The sequence below is a fragment of the Mauremys reevesii genome, linkage group 25, assembly GCF_016161935.1.
Source record: "Mauremys reevesii isolate NIE-2019 linkage group 25, ASM1616193v1, whole genome shotgun sequence".
NCBI classification, from domain to species: Eukaryota; Metazoa; Chordata; order Testudines; family Geoemydidae; genus Mauremys; species Mauremys reevesii.
The window spans coordinates 8298898-8315285 of NC_052647.1; the positions used below are offsets into that span (position 1 = coordinate 8298898).

Below are 16388 nucleotides of genomic sequence, written 5' to 3' on the forward strand. Positions count from 1 at the left end.
ACCAGGGCCCATAGGGGCAGAGCGTAAGGTGCTATTTCCATGGCCCAGACACGAGGCCCCTTCCCAGCTCAGGGGGGCACTAGCAGCCCTGATGCTTCATGCTGGGGCCAGTGGTGAGGGTCCCCTCCCCCCTCCCAAGCGCATCTCTGCAGCACAAGGAGTTTGCTCTGTGGGTCTGTTTATCCCCCATCCAAACGCCGGTGTGAACTCAGCCCCACGCTCTGCGGGAGCAGGTGAGAATTACGTCTCATCACAGCTTCACTGATGACCTTGGGCTACTGTCAAAGTGAGCAGCCACCATGGTGCAGTGACAGGGCTGGAATGAGCATTTTGTGTGCGGGGGGGCGGTCTGAGCAGGTGGAGCCAGGGGAGAGCTCACCCCGGCAGCTGTTCTCATTCGCGTGGGTGAACTTGGCTTTTCCAGAGCTGGTCTCGTAGCCATCGATGCAGCCGCAGAAGTAATTCCCAGGCACGTTGGTGCAGTTTGCGTGGGGTCCGCAGTCTGCCGGGCTCGGGCCCTGACACTCGTCAATATCTGCAACACAAGAGGGGACGCTCTGTACAGTCCTGCCAGGGAGACGTTCCTGTATCGCCCACCTTCACTGAGCTGGGTGACAGGACCCAAGCGACCAGGCCCCTGGGAGTTTAACAATCACAGGCCTGACTCTCAGCTGCACTCAAGCGGCACTAGGATGCTCTGGCAGTGGAACGGCCCCTTGAGAATCCTTTACCCTACAAAAGGGGCCACCCCAGCTGCTGTGGGGCTGCTGTAGGGGGTCTGTGGGAGCATGTGAGGATCATATCTCATCACAGCCTTGCTGACGCCCTCGGGCCACTGCCAAAGCCAGAAAAAGCCCCGGTGCAGCTCCAGGCCTGGAAGGAGCATTTTTGTGTGCGAGGCGGGGGCGGATCTCAGCAGGTGGGTCCAGGGGAGAGCTCACCCTGGCAGCTGTTCTGACTCGCGTGCGTGAACTTGGCTTTCCCAGAGCTGGGCTCGTAGCCATCGATGCAGGTGCAGTAGTAACTCCCGGGCACGTTGGTGCAGTTTGCGTGGGGTCCGCAGTCTGCCAGGCTCGGCCCCCGACACTCGTCAATATCTGCAACACAAGAGGGGACGCTCTGTACAGTCCTGCCAGGGAGACGTTCCTGCATCGCCCACCTTCACTGAGCTGGGTGATGGGACCCAAGCGACCAGGCCCCTGGGAGCTTAACAATCACAGGCCTGACTCTCAGCTGCACTCAAACAGCAGTAGGCTGCTCTGGGAGCGCAACTGCCCCTTAAGAATCCTTTACCCCACAAAAGGGGCCACCCCAGCTGATGTGGGGTGCTGTAGGGGGTCTGCGGGAGCAGGTGTGGGTCATGTGTCATCACAGCCTCGCTGACAACCTCAGGCCACTGCCAAGGCCGGCAGCAGCTCTTGTGCAGCACCAGACCTGGAAGGAGCATTTTGTGTGTCGGAAGGGGGAGGGGGGTTACAGCAGGTGGGAGCCAGGGGAGACCTCACCCTGGCAGCTCTTCTCACTCGCGTGTGTGAACTTGGCTTTCCCAGAGCTGGGCTTGTAGCCATCGATGCAGGTGCAGTAGTAACTCCCGGGTACGTTGGTGCAGTTTGCGTGTGGTCCACAGTCTGCCGGGCTCGGGCCCTGACACTCGTCAATATCTGCAGCACAAGGGAGGATGTTCTGTACAGTCCTGTCAGTGAGATGTTCCCCTTATCACACGCCCCAGCCCTGGCACTGAGCTGGGTGACAGGACCCAGGCGACCGGGCCCCCAGCAGCTTAATAATCACAGGCCTGGTTCTCAGCTACACTCATGCGGCACTAAGCTGCTCTGGCAGGGATCGGCCACTGGGGAATCCCCCACCCTGCAAAAGGGGCCACCCCAGCTGGTGGGGAGCTGCTGTCGGGGTCCTGCACCCACCCTGTTCCTAGCCACTGATCTAGGGGCCAAGGCCGGTGCCCAGCACTGCAGCTATTCCCTGCCCCCCAGGACCCAGGGGGAGGATCGGGGGGTGGGGCTGGGGCACACTGTGCTGTGGCTATTCTCTCCTCCCCAGGGCCCATAGGGGGCAGAGCGCATGGTGCTATTTCCATGGCCCAAACACAAGGCCCCGTCCCAGATCTGGTGACACGAGCAGCCCAGATGCTGCGTGCTGGGGCCAGCGAGAGTCCCCTCCCCCCTCCCCAGCACATCACTGCAGCACAAGGAGTTTGCTCCGTGGGTCTGTTAATTCCCTGTTCAAGCTCCAGGCCCATGGGTGAGCCTGGCCCCATGCGCTGCGGGAGCAGGTGAGGGTCACATCTCATCACAGCCTCGCTGACAACTCAGGCCACTGCCAAAGCCGGCAGCAGCTCCTGTGCAGCACCAGGCCTGGAATGAGCATTTGTGTGTGCGAGGGGGGTCTCAGCAGGTGGGGCCAGGGGAGAGCTCACCCCGGCAGCTGTTCTCACGCGCGTGCATGAACTTGTCTTTCCCATAGCCATCGATGCATTTGCAGAAGTAATTCCTAGGCACATTGATGCAGCTTGCGTGTCCCTGGCACTCAAAAACTGCAACATAAGAGGGGATGTTCTGCACAGTCCTTCCGGGGAGACGTTCCTGTACCACCCACCTGTACTGAGCTGGGTGATGGGACCCAGGCGATCGGGCCCCTGGGAGCTTAGCAGTCACAGGCCTGATTCTCAGCTACACTAGGCTGCTCCGGGAGCAGAACAGCCAGTCGAGAATATGGTGCATTGAAAACTGTGTTAGCATCACAAGCTCTCACTTTACGTCTTCAAGGGGCTTTCCTGGACCTGCTTGCGGGCTAGGGGGCTCGTGTGACCAGGGCCGGCTCTAGGTTTTTTGCCGCCCCAAGCAAAAAAAATTTTGGCTGCCCCCCATCCCAGCCCTGGGCTCCCCCCCGCACTCCTCTGCTGCCCCAGCCCTGGGCTCTTCCCCCCACCCCCACCCCCTGCCGCCCCAGCGTTGTGCTTCCCCCTTCCCCCTACCAGTGCCCTCCCCCCACCCACCCCCTGCTGCCCCAGTCCTGGGCTCTCCCCCCGACACCTGCACCCTCCTTCTGCTGCAGCCCTGGGTCACTGGTAACTCGCTCCCAGGGCGGGTCATTCAGCAGGAATTTTGGATGTGCACAGAACACAGACAGGATTGGTTCCCATATGGTTACAGAACTGCAGTAAAGTGGAACAATTTTCAGCTTGTGGGATTGGAGGATATCTGGATGCATATTATAAGACTGTCCTATATCAATGAGGAAAAGTTGAGGTGCCTTTATTATTCTTTTGTTCCACTCTTTCTTTCTATGGGGAATTTGCCAATCCAATATCACTGTCTTCCTTTTAAACAAACAAACAAACAAAAAGGCAATGGCTGTTGAAAATAGCAATTCCAGTCCTAATAACCACTGGGAAGCATTTCTTGCTCAATTTTATCCTACTTTTTCTACAGCAAGTTACAGTGGATCAGTATATTTGATTTGGGAGAAATGAAGTAAGAGCAGGGGTCCCAGGAGGGGGCAATCAGGGGACAAGGAGCAGCGGTGCTTAGATAGGGGGAGGGTTCTGGGGGGCAGTTAGGTGCAGGGGTCCCAGGAGGGGGTGATCAGGGAGCGGGGGGAGTTGGATGGGTTGGGGTTTCTGTGGGGGGCAGTCGGAGGGAGTGGATGGTGGCAGGGTGGGGCTACCCTCCCTCCCCGTGGAGTGTCCTGTTTTTTTAATGTTAAAATATGGTCTCCCTACCACTCACAGCACTCACAGCAGGCTGCCGCATGAGGTCCCCCTTCTTTCTTTCCAGTTGGTAGTGACCAAGGGAATGCTGGGAAATGTAGTTCTTTCCCTGCTCCAGGGCTGGCTCTATAGGCAGGGAGCTAACCAAGGAACTACAGCTCCCAGAGCCCCCTGTTGGTTCTGCCGCCCCTGCAAATGGGCTGCCCCAAGCAGGTGCTTGCTTTGCTGGTGCCTAGAGCCGCCCCTGCGTGTGACAAGCTTAAGCCCTGAAGTGGGAGTTTTTCCCTCCCTCCCAGAGTTATTGTCCATTAACTAGCACAGCTCCAGGCATTATCATTCCCCTTAGAAACAGCCAGTCCTTCTTTAAAACTCGACACATTCACAGCTCCCTTGCCACAGTGGCAGTGAGTTCCAGAGGCTAATGCTGCCTCAGGTGGAGGAGTATTTCCTTGTATCTGCTTTGAATTTGCCGCTTTTCAATTCAATTCAATCCACACACTGCCCCTTTGATCATTGGTCTTTCTAAAGCTCGTGATTTTCTAAGCTGATCTGATTTTTTTTAATGCCTGGGATTATCATCACGAGCTCAACCATGCACTTAAGACCCACTGGAGCCGAGTTCAGTGCATAGCTGTGCAGGGCTGGAGCTAAGCATGTGCTTTGCTGACTCGGGGGGCTCAGGGAGCACAGACAGCGACCAGCACAAAGTGATTTAGCACCTGGCAGCTTCCAGCATCCCCCGGTGGAGACACCAGCATGTGAGTATCCCCTGCCAGGGAACTGGTATTGGTGCATGCGCCAGCTTCACCAGCGCACAGGGGTCTCCAAATCCACTGGATTGCGAGTCCAGAGAGACCTCTCGGTCTGTGCCCTGGGCCCATAGGGGGCAGAGCGCACTGTGCTATTTCCATGGTTCATACACGAGGCCCCTTCCCAGCTCAGGGGGACACGAGCAGCCCAGATGCTGCGTTCTGGGGCCAGCGACGGTCCCCTCCCCTCTCCCCAGCGCATCTCTGCAGCACAAGGAGTTTGCTCCATGGGTCTGTTTCTAACCCTGAGGGCTTATTCCTCATCCAAGCACCGGGCACAGGGGTGAGCCTGGCCCCATGTGCTGCAGGAGCAGGCAAGGGTCACATATCATCACAGCTGACGGCCTCGGGCCCCTGCCAAAGATGGCAGCAGCGCCGGTGCTGCGCCAGGCCTGGAAGGGGGGGTCTCAGCAGGTGGGGTCAGGGGAGAGCTCACCCCGGCAGAAGTCCCTGAATTTGGCTTTCCCAGAGCTGGGCTCGTAGCCATCACTGCAGGTGCAGTAGTAACTCCCAGGCACGTTCATGCAGTGTGCGTTGGGTCCACAGTCTGGCGGGCTCGGCCCCAGACACTCGTTAATATCTGTAATGCAAGAGGGGACGCTCTGTACAGTCCTGGCAGGGAGACGTTCCCCGTATCACCCTCCAACCCCCGTATTGAGCTGGGTGACGGGACCCAGGCGACCAGGGCCTTGAGCGGTTAGTGATTAAGGGCCTGATTCTCAGTTACTCATTTCTGCTGCTGGGATGTCGGAAACAGCCCCCCCCCCCGCCCCGAGCCTCTTCGCCCCCACCACCCCGAGCCTCCTGTCCCTGATATGGAGGGGAGGGGGGAGGTTCGGCCCCACAAACAACCAGATCCCCCATGTGAGAGGAGGGTGGGGTGACGTCCCCCTGGGGCTCCAGGTTCCCTGTGTTTTGGGGGAGGGGTGACCAGCTGCCTCTTCTCTGCCCCCCTCCCTCCTTGGATCCCTGCGGGGTGGGGTGAGGGATAGTATAGCCAGCACTGCCCCATTCTCTCCTCTGGGAAGGGATCTGTGGGTTTCTTCTGCCCCTGGATACCCAGGGGCTGATTAGGGCCCAGGCTGGGATTCAGACGGGTCAGTGTGATGGCCCCCCCCCACCCTGTGCCTAATTCACAGAGCCCAACACTCCTGGCTCCTGCTGCTCACCCTGGAGGCCCCGGTTTGATCCCCAGGAGGGCGGCCCTCACCCGAGCTGCTGCCCCACTCATTCCCTAGCCGGGCTCAGCACCCCCAGCAGGCCCTGCAGTCAGTGGAGTTGGCTGCTCCGGCCCTTAATGCCCTGCTCTGTCCCAGCCCCTCCAGGACAACGTGGGAGCCCCGTTACCGTCACAGGTCTCCGTTGGGTTGGTGAAGAAGCGATTCCCCTTTGGCTGGTATCCATCCAGGCAGGTGCAGTGGGCACGTGGGTCCCAGGTTTCAGTTCAGCCCAATTTTAGAGGGCGGGGGGCACCTACAAGTGCCACTTCTAATGTCTGAGCCATCAGGGGTTTGATTTGGGCAGGTGAGTAACCCGGCCCTTGGCTACAAAGGGGACCTGCCCCTCACTCCAGCCCCCAGTGTAGAGCCCTGGGCCCCAGGGTCTATTCTCTGCTGGCCACGGGGCTGGGAAGGGAAGGGGAGGGTTACACAGGGGCCTTCTCCTCTCCCCTGCACGCACCCACCGTGCTGTGTAAACCCACCCCAAGATGCCCATGCCAAGGGGCTGCTCCCGGCTCCCCAGGCCCCTGACTCTGCTCTCCTCCCACAAGGAACAGGGGCTGGAGGGTGCGGAGGCCGGAGACTCCGGGCAGCCGGGAGCGCTGGGGAAGGTTAGCCAGGAGGAGTCGGCCTTACCTTGTACACCATGATTCTGGGCCACGGTGCCCCACAGGCACAGAGCGATGCAGAGCCCTGGAAGGCAGAGACAGGGTGAGGCCCCATGGGCAGATGGTAAGCAACACTCAGTGCCACTTGCCCAATGCCAGCACCCCCCACCCCGTCTGCCCAGAGCTGCCCCATGAACTCCCCCACAGACCCACTCCCAAGCCCTGCCCCCGCCCGCACTCACTGGCAGCGCTGGGAGGTGACACTGTCTGCGGAGGGAGGAGCGCTCCAGCAGCAGGGCTGTGTGGGGCTCTCTCTCCCTTTGATAGCCCTGCCCCGTGCTGGGACCTGAGAGTGGCAAAATTTGAATTTTTATGCACCCCATAGAATGCCGGCATCCCCAGGCACATGCCTATAGTGCCTAATCGGAAATCCGGCCCTACCCATTGTGCCAGGTGCCGCCCAGAGCTGACCAAGATCAGGACCATGACATGCTCGGTGCTGCACAGACACACAGTGAGTCAGTCTGTGACCCAAAAGGCTCATGGCAATAGGCAAAGGGAGGAGCATTCTCTCCACTTTACAGATGGGGAAACTGAGGCACAGTGAGGGGTAACAACTTACCCAAGATCATCCAGTGCGTCCATGCAATGGCCAGACCCACTTGGAAAGGGGAAGCACCGAGGGCGGGATGGGGCACAACACAGGCTGCTGTTGATCTGCTTTTCGATCAGGTATCGGCCCAGATCCGCCCCCTCCTGCTGGTGTTTATTTGTAGCCTGTTGCTCTGAGTCATTAACCACATGGGGGTGCGAAGAACCAGATGCTAAAGGACCCGGGGCCGAGTGCCCGAGGTGCTGTGCAAAGGGGAAGCACAGGGGGCTGTGGAACCCCATTGTGCTTTCCTAGGAAGGGAGCTAGAAAGGGGGCGCGGCTTTGAAATTCAGCTCCGGCCGATCTCCCCTCGGGGAGGATGAGGGAGCTGGGGAGGTGATGGCATCACAGGTCCCCTGGGAACGAAGGCCCAGCCATTAATTCAGAGAGTCTAAGGCCAGGACGGGAGCAGGCTGATCTGGCCTCTCGCACTGCACAGGCCAGAGAATGACCCAGGGATTCCTGCATCCAGCCCATAGCTGGAGCTGGAGCTAGCGCAGAGTTTGAGAGAGGACAGCCCGTCTGTGCAACTCCACGTGATGGAAATGGCTGTTGTGTGTTCACACTGTCAGCTGCCTGTGCAATAGCATGTTCACACTTGCGGCACTTGCAGCGGTATTCAGAGCAGTGCACTCTGGGCATCTATCCCACAGAGCACCTCTTTCTCTTCTGCCACTCAGAGTTGTGGGAAAGCAGAGAGGGTCTGGGGGAATCTTGGGTCCTGGCAGAGTACCCCATTATGCATTGCTTCGCATCCCAGCATTCCCTGTGCTTATGTCTGAATTTGGCACCATCTTTCAACAGTTTGTGTAATGCGCATCCTGCCTCTTCGGGTTGCAGGAATGGATCCCAACTGTTGACCAGTATGCTGCTTGCTCTGACCAACAAGTCACAAATGGCAGTGCAGTTATTCTTTAAATTACAAAGGCAAGAGGAGTGTGACATTGATTTCGCCATGGGTAGTAGCTACGATACGAGATTGCTTGTGGCATTCACGGAGGTGCTGACCACAGTGGAACGCCGCTTTTGGGCTCGGGAAACAAGCACTGAGTGGTGGGATCACATCGTGATGCACGTCTGGGATGATGAGCAATGGCTGCAGAATTTCTGATGAGGAAAGCCACATTCATGGGACTATCTGATGAGGTCATCCCAGCCCTGCGGCACAAGGACAGGAGAATGAGAGCTGCACTGCCATTGGAGAAGAGTGTGGCGATTGCACTGTGGAAGCTGGCTACTCCAAAATGCTACCAGTTTGGAGTGGAAAGTTGACTGTTGGACTCATGTTGACGGAAGTCTGCAGGGCCATTAATCACATCCCGCTCCAAAAGACCGTGACTCTGGGCAATGTGGGCGACGTTGTGGATGGCTTTGCACAAATGGGCTTCCCTAACTTTGGAGGGGTGATAGATGGCACGATTATTTCAGTTCTGGCACCAGACTACTTAGCCACTGAGTACATTAATCTCAAGGGGTATTTCTCAATGGTTCTCCAGGCGCGTGTGGATCACCAGGGGCATTTCACAGACATTAACACAGGCTGGCATCCGACAAAGTGGGTATTCACCCACGAAAGCTCATGCTCCAAAACGTCTGTTAGTCTATAAGGTGCTACAGGATTCTTTGCTGCTTTTACAGATCCAGACTAACATGGCTACCCCTCTGATACTTGTGCATGACACAGGCATCTTTTGGAACAATGGCCTGTTCAGGAAGCCGCAAGCAGGAAGCCGCAAGCAGAAGATCACTGTAGGGGAAGTTGAAATGCCCATTGTGATCCTGGGAGATCCCGCCTACACTTTAATGTTGTGGTTTATGAAACCATACTCGGGGCAAATTGACAGCATCAAGGAGTGGTACAACAGGCTGAGCAAGTGCAGAATAGACACTGAATGTCCTTTTTTTCCATTTAAAAGGCCGCCGGTGCTGCCTCTGTGGAAAGCTGGACCTGGCTGATGGCAATATTCCCATGCTTATAGGCACATGCTGTATGATCAATAATATTTGTGAAGCAAAGGGTGAAAGCTTCACTCAGGGCTGGATTGTAGCGGCTCAGCACTTGAAGGCTGAGTTTGAACAGCCAGAGCCCAGGGCTATTAGATGGGCGCAGCGCAGGGCCATAAGGATCAGAGATGCCTTGAGGCAGCAATTTGAAGCCGAAAGCCACTAATATTTTTTGCTATGCTCAGGAGTGCAGTGCTTGCAATGCTAGGAGGTGATTGATGCAGACGATGCAATATGTGGGTTTAACGTAATGGTATGTTGCTCTGCAGGGATCTTTTTACTTTCAATTAATAGAACAAAGATTGCTCTCAAACCAACACAATTCTTTTATTAAAAAACAAATTAAAAACATCAGCAATGAGGGGGATGGGGGAAGGGAAGGTCCCAGGAGGAGGAGGGGTCCTGGGATGGCTAAAGATTTGTGTATGTCCAGGGATTATAGCCAACCTTCTCCTTTGAAGTACAATGCAGCAGGGCCAAACTGCAGAGGGATGGGTGTTGAGTGCAACCCTCCTTCCCCCAACAACTCATTTCAGCAATTCCCAAAATCAAATCCACGTATTGGGGCCTCCTCTCCTGTTTGCACTTTGCCGACATCCAACAGCTGTGATTGGCTAGCCTCCACTGAGGTGGAAAAGAGCTCCTGGATGCATGCATCTCTGACCTCCAAGTCATTCTCTGCCTCTGTGTCCCCCTCCCACTCCACATCCTTGTCCAAGATTTCCTCCTACTGGCTCGGTCGACTTTTGACTGGCACGCGAGCCACTGAAGTATCCACAGTGGCCTTTGCAGTGGAGGTGGGGTCGCCACCGAGTATCACGTCCAGCTTTTTGTAGAACCGGCAGCTTGTGGGTGCAGCACCAGAGAGGCGGTTTGCCTCCTGCATCTTGTGATAGGTGTTCCGTAGTTCCTTCACTTTGACCCTGGACTGCAATGTGTCCCGGCCCCTTTCTGTCATGCATCGTGAAATCTGTCCGTAGGTATCATAATTCCTATGGCTGCAGCCCAGCTGGCACGGAACAGCCTCCTCTCCGCAAATGGTGATGAGGTTCAGCAGCTCGGCATTGCTCCAAGTGGGAGATCGCCTGGTGTGTGGAGCAGGCATGGGCACTTAGAAAGATGTGCTGAGACCACTGCACGGGTCACCAAGCGAACAGGAAAGGGATTTCCAAAGGAATTTATGGGATGCGGATGATGGTTGGTCACCTGAGGGCAGGGCAGTAGAGTTCAAACCGATGACCAGAGAGGCAAGAACGGGCATTGTGGGACACCTCCCAGAGGCCAATTGAAGCGCTGGAATTGGCCAGGGTCTCTATACTGGCACCGACACAGATAGCCGTTCGCCTCTTGTTGAGGTGTTTTTTTACAGTGCTACAACAGCACAGTTTTTGTGCACTAAGTGGCCTGGCAGTGTGTACGCCTTGGGAGTTACAGTGCAGAAAGTTGCTTTACTGAGCAGAAACTTGCCACTGTAAACAGGGCCTAAGATGTTTCCAGCAGCCATCCTAGGCAGGGATTCAGTGAAGAATGAAACCTGATTAACTCACTTCCCTGCCTTAAACAGGATTTAAATATGGCGGGAATCCTTTGTTTTCTAGTTTGATCCTCACCCCCTATTAGTGGAAAAATACTAGTAGTCCAGTACCAGGTGACATGATCCCATGACCCTGAAGTGTCAAAGCAGCATTCCAGGAAGCTTCTCAGGAAGGTGGGAGATTAGCATCTTCAAAGTTCTATTGTCCATCTTAAATGGCCAAATAAGGCTGATTGCCTACTGTCTGGTGGATGTTCCCCAGGTATTACATAGTCAATATTCTTAAATTGATACATACATGCAAATAGGATAATCATATTCAGTAAATCATAGTCTTTCCAATGATACCTCACATTACCTATCTTGCATAGAACACATCTGTTATGCCAGTTTCATATCATAACAATATCCTATGAAGAATATGGGGTGTAACTTTCCATGACCTCCATGACTTCTGCAGCAGCTGGTGTGGCTGGCCCTGGGCAGCTGCTGCTGGAGCAGTTTTGGGCCACCGCACCTCCCAGCCGCAGCAGTAGTTTGGGTGTGGGAGGGGGCTCAGGGCTGGAGCAGGGGGTTGGTGTGCGGGGCGCTGCTTACATTGGGGAGGGGCTCCATAGAAGTGGCTGGCATGTCCATGCAGCTCCTAGGTGGAGGGCCAAGGGGCTCTGCGCACTGCCTCTTCCTGCAGGCACCGACCCCGCAGCTCCCATTGGCTGTGGTTCCCAGCAAATAGGAGCTGTGGAGCCGGTGCTCATGGCAGGGTCAGTGCATGGAGCCCCCCAGCCTTCCTCCCCCTCCAGGAGCTGCAAGTACAGCTCCTGTCAGCCCCACCAACCCTCCCCCCAGCACCAGCAGGGGTCCCGGCCATGTGCCGCCACCCTTCCAGCATCTGTGACATCCTTCCCAGGCTGCCCCCCCGGACCTGTGGTGTCCCCCGGGCCACCTCCTCCCAGCACCTGCTGCGCCCCCGGGCCACCCCCCAGGGCACCCATGGCTCCCCAGACCAAGTGTTAGTTAAGGGTATATAGTACAGGTCATGGACAGGTCACGGACCTGTGGTGAGAAGCATCTAAGTTTGTAAGGGCACTGAAAGCGTTAAGATCAGCTTAGAATGTGTTTTGCTTTTATTTCATTTGACCAAATCTGACTTGTTCTGCTTTGACTTATAATCATTTAAAATCTATGTTTATACTTAATAAATTTGTTTGTTTATTCTACCAGAAGCAGTGCATTTGGTTTGAGGCCTGTCAGAGACTCCCCTTGGGATAACAAGCCTGGTACATATCAATTTCTTTATTAAATTGATGAACCCATATAAGATTGTAGTGTCCAGGGGACATAACTGAACAATGCAAGATGGAGGTTCCTAGGATAGTGTCTGGGACCGGAGATATTGGCTAATGTCATTCAGCAGCAAAATCCAAGGAGCAGCTTACATGCCAGAGGCTGTGCGTGAACAGCCCAGGAGTGGGGGTTCTCACAGCAGAGCAGGCTAAGGCTGGCTCCCAGAGTCAAGGATTGGCGTGACCTAGCAGATCACCGGTCCAGATAACACCAGAGGGGAACGTCAAAACCCTTTAGCTCTTTGTTCTGGACACATGAATTCCAGGTACCAAAAGCGTGACGGCACCTCCTAGGCTTGTCCCATATATATTGTCCTTATCTTTGGGACATTCCAGTGAGAGTAACTCCCTGCCTGTTACTATGGCAGAACACCCCATATGTGCTGATCCTGACAGTTTTCCTGGCTAATGCAAGGTGTGATGGGATACTTAGCGTAGGTGAACAAGACATAGGAAGACACAGGCCACCGTTCCAGGCCATGTAACTGATAGAAGTGTGTATACAAATAATGTTATATGCATTAAGCACGTACTATCCATATTAATATAAGTAATGGGAATCATACCTATTGATCATATGATATATTATATTAGCCCGGCATATATTGGTGAACACTTCAGAAATTGATTTAACCCCCACCTAAACAATTCAGCTAGTCCTAATGACCCAGATCCAATGACCCCACCCCTCATTACAGTGCCAATAACCCCTTGGAGAGCTGCCAAGCCTGTATCAGCTTCATGGCAGAGACACATTCTGTGAGACTCTCATGATGGGCACAAATGCGGCACATACAGCATTACATTCTGCCAGCCTGGGAACTTAATGGTTAACACTTGAGTGCTGCCTGGTGGCAGAGAGGAGAACAGAACGAGGAGGAGAAATACTTGAGAGAAATAAAAAATAAATACACATTTTAAAAATGTTATACACAGAAATAAGCAACAGAGAAAGAGAAAGGCCCCTGTCTATGAACCAAATTTTGCTTATCTACCCCACTGTGATTCTGGTGTAAATCCAATGAAGTCAATTCTTTCATTAATAACTATAATTACTATCATAATATTTTGGAATCCCAGCATTGTGCCCCTACAGAAAGCTGGCTCAACCAGCTACCTGGAAATGCCCCTCCTGTATTGGCTCTATGGTACAGCCCCCAGGCACAGTGGGTATCCCCGGAGGTGAGCGGTGTGGCCAACGTACTCCTCCACTCTGGCTCTTGCCAGCTGCTGGACTGGTCCCTTGCGGCTACGGACAGTTGAGGATGAATCGGGGAAGACTTTGGGCGGCTCTGCTTCCAGGGACCAGACTGATCTGCAGTTATCCCCTGGGATTCAGTAGCTGTGAACGTGGTGGAAAGCTATCAGTGATAAATGAAGTGGGGGGTAGCCCCCTTTGATGGACACCCAGCCAGCCAGTTAGCTGTAAAATCCCTCTTGGTAGCTGTTCTGTGCTTGCTTTACCTGTACAGGGTTAAAAAGTCCCCAAGGCCTGACCAGAAGAGTCAATGGGAAAGCTAGAACTTTTTAAAATTAGGAAAGAAACTTTCCCTTTGTCTGTTGTTCTCCGGAGATGGAGACATGGAGCAGCAATGCTGTGTAAGGTTTGAACCAGGTATGAAAATTCATCAGATCAAACATAGAATTACTTATTTGAACCCCCCCCCCTCAAATATGTAGGTAAATTAGGAATGTTTAGCTAGACACGATCAGGTTTATTTCTGTTTATTTTGCCTTGTAGATCTCGTCTGGGCTAACCCCTGATGCTTTTGTTTGTTTGTATCCTTTAAGCTGAACCCCCAAGAAAGCTATTTTGGGTGCTTCATTTTTGTAATTGTTTCTTTTAAGATCTAGCCAAAAAGTCTAAGTCCCAGATGTATTTTTTCCTTTTTTTAAAATAAAGTTTACCTTTTTTAAGAACAGGATTGAATTTTTGGTGTTTTAAGAAGTTTGTGATTTTTGTTTGATTAGCTTATATAATACGAATATAACATTAGGGATCTATTATCGATCACCTGACCGGTACAGTGATAGTGATGATTAAATGCTATGGGAAATTAGAGAGGCTACCATAATTAAGAACTCAATAATAGTGGGGAATTTCAATTATCCCCATATTGACTGGGAACATGTCACCTCAGGACGAAATGCAGAGACAAAATTTCTCGATACTTTAAATGACTGCTTCATGGAGCAGCTGGTACGGGAACCCACGGGGGAGAGGCAATTCACAATTTAGTCCTGAGTGGAGCGCAGGAGCTGGTCCAAGAGGTAATTATAACAGGACCGCTTTATAACAACACTTAACATCCCTGTGGTGGGAAGAACATCTCAACAGCTCAACACTGTGGCATTTAATTTCAAAAAGGGGAACTATGCGAAAATGAGGGGGTTAGTTAAACAGAAATTAAAAGGTACAGTGACTAAAATGAAATCTCTGCAAGCTGCATGGACGCTTTTTAAAGACACCATAATAGAGGCCCAACTTAAATATATACCCCAAATTAAGAAACACAGTAAAAGAACTTAAAAAGAGCCACAGTGGCTTAACAACCATGTAAAAGAAGCAGTGAGAGATAAAAAGGCATCTTTTGAAAAGTGGAAGTCAAATCCTAGTGAGGTAAATGGAAGGGAGCATAAACACTGTCCAATTAAGTGTAAAAAATGTAATAAGAAAAGCCAAAGAGGAGTTTGAAGAACAGCTAGCCCAAAACTCCAAAGGTAATAATTTTTTTAAAGTACATCAGAAGCAGGAAGTCTGCTAAATAACCAGTGGGACCCCTGGATGATCGAGATACAAAAGGACGATAAAGTAATTGAGGAGAAACTAAATGGATTCTTTGCTTCAGTCTTCACGGCTGAGGATGTTAGGGAGATTCCCAAACCTGAGCTGCCTTTTGTAGGTGACAAATCTGAGGAATTGTCACAGATTGAAGTGTCACTAGAGGAGGTTTTGGAATTAATTGATAAACTCAACATTAATAAGTCACGGGGACCAGATGGCATTCACCCAAGTGTTCTGAAAGAACTCAGATGTGAAGTTGCGGAGCTATTAACTATGGTTTGTAACCTGTCATTTAAATAGGCTTCTGTACCCAATGACTGGAAGTTAGCTAATGTAACGCCAATATTTAAAAAGGGCTCTAGGGGTGATCCCGGCAATTACAGACCGGTAAGTCTACTGTCGGTACCGGGCAAATTAGTTGAAACAATAGTTAAGAATAAAATTGTCAGACACATAGAAAAACATAAACTGTTGAGCAATAGTCAACATGGTTTCTGTAAAGGGAAATCATGTTTTACTAATCGATTAGAGTTCTTTTGTAGGGGTCAACAAACATGTGGACAAGGGGGATCCGGTGGACATAGTGTACTTAGATTTCCAGAAAGCCTTTGACAAGGTCCCTCACCAAAGGATCTTACGTAAATTAAGCTGTCATGGGATAAAAGGGAAGGTCCTTTCATGGATTGAGAGCTGGTTAAAAGACAGAGAACAAAGGATAGTAATAAATGGTAAATTTTCAGAATGGAGAGGGGTAACTAGTGGTGTTCCCCAAGGGTCAGTCCTAGGACCAATCCTATTCAACTTATTCATAAATGATCTTGAGAAAGGGATAAAAAGTGAGCTGGCAAAGTTTGCAGATGATACTAAACTGCTCAAGATAGTTAAGACCAAAGCAGACTGTGAAGAACTTCAAAAAGATCTCACAAAACTAAGTGATTGGGCAACAAAATGGCAAATGAAATTTAATGTGGATAAATGTAAAGTAATGCACATTGGAAAAAATAACCCCAACTATACATAAAATATGATGGGGGCTAATTTAGCTACAACTAATCAGGAAAAAGATCTTGGAGTCATTGTGGATAGTTCTCTGAAGACGTCCACGCAGTGTGCAGAGGTGGTCAAAAAAGCTAACAGGATGTTAGGAATTATTAAAAAGCAGATAGAGAATAAGATGGAGAATATATTATTGCCCTTATATAAATCGATGGTATGCCCACATATTGAATACTGCATACAGATGTGGTCTCCTCATCTCAAAAAAGATATACTGGCTCTAGAAAAGGTTCAGAGAAGGGCAAGTAAAATGATTAGGGGTTTGGAATGGGTCCCATAGGAGGAGAGATTAAAGAGGCTAGGACTCTTCAGCTTGGAAAAGAGAAGACTAAGGGGGGATATGATAGAGGTATATAAAATTATGAGTGATGTGGAGAAAGTAGATAAGGAAAAGTTATTTACTTATTCCCATAATACAAGAAGTAGGGCCCACCAAATGAAATTAATAGGCAGAAGGTTTAAAACAAATAAAAGGAAGTTCTTCTTCACACAGCGCACAGTCAATCTGAGGAACTCCTTGCCTGAGGAGGTTGTGAAGGTTAGGACTATAACAGCGTTTAAAAGAGAACTGGATAAATTCATGGAGGATAAGTCCATTAATGGCTATTAGCCAGGATAGGTAAGGAATGGTGTCCCTAGTCAGAGGGTGG

General features: G+C 51.9%; 1 protein-coding gene across 1 annotated transcript; it reads right to left on the reverse strand.

Annotated features, from left to right (window-relative positions):
* Positions 1–281: 281 nt before the first annotated feature.
* On the reverse strand, positions 282–9978 carry LOC120391228 (adhesion G protein-coupled receptor E1-like). Its single transcript, XM_039514699.1, has 7 exons — positions 9882–9978; positions 6393–6449; positions 4973–5116; positions 2435–2551; positions 1506–1661; positions 942–1097; positions 282–535 (listed from the first exon to the last, which is right to left on the reverse strand). Exons 1-7 carry the CDS (start codon positions 9976–9978, stop codon positions 282–284), a joined length of 981 nt encoding a protein of 326 aa, XP_039370633.1.
* Positions 9979–16388: the final 6410 nt, after the last annotated feature.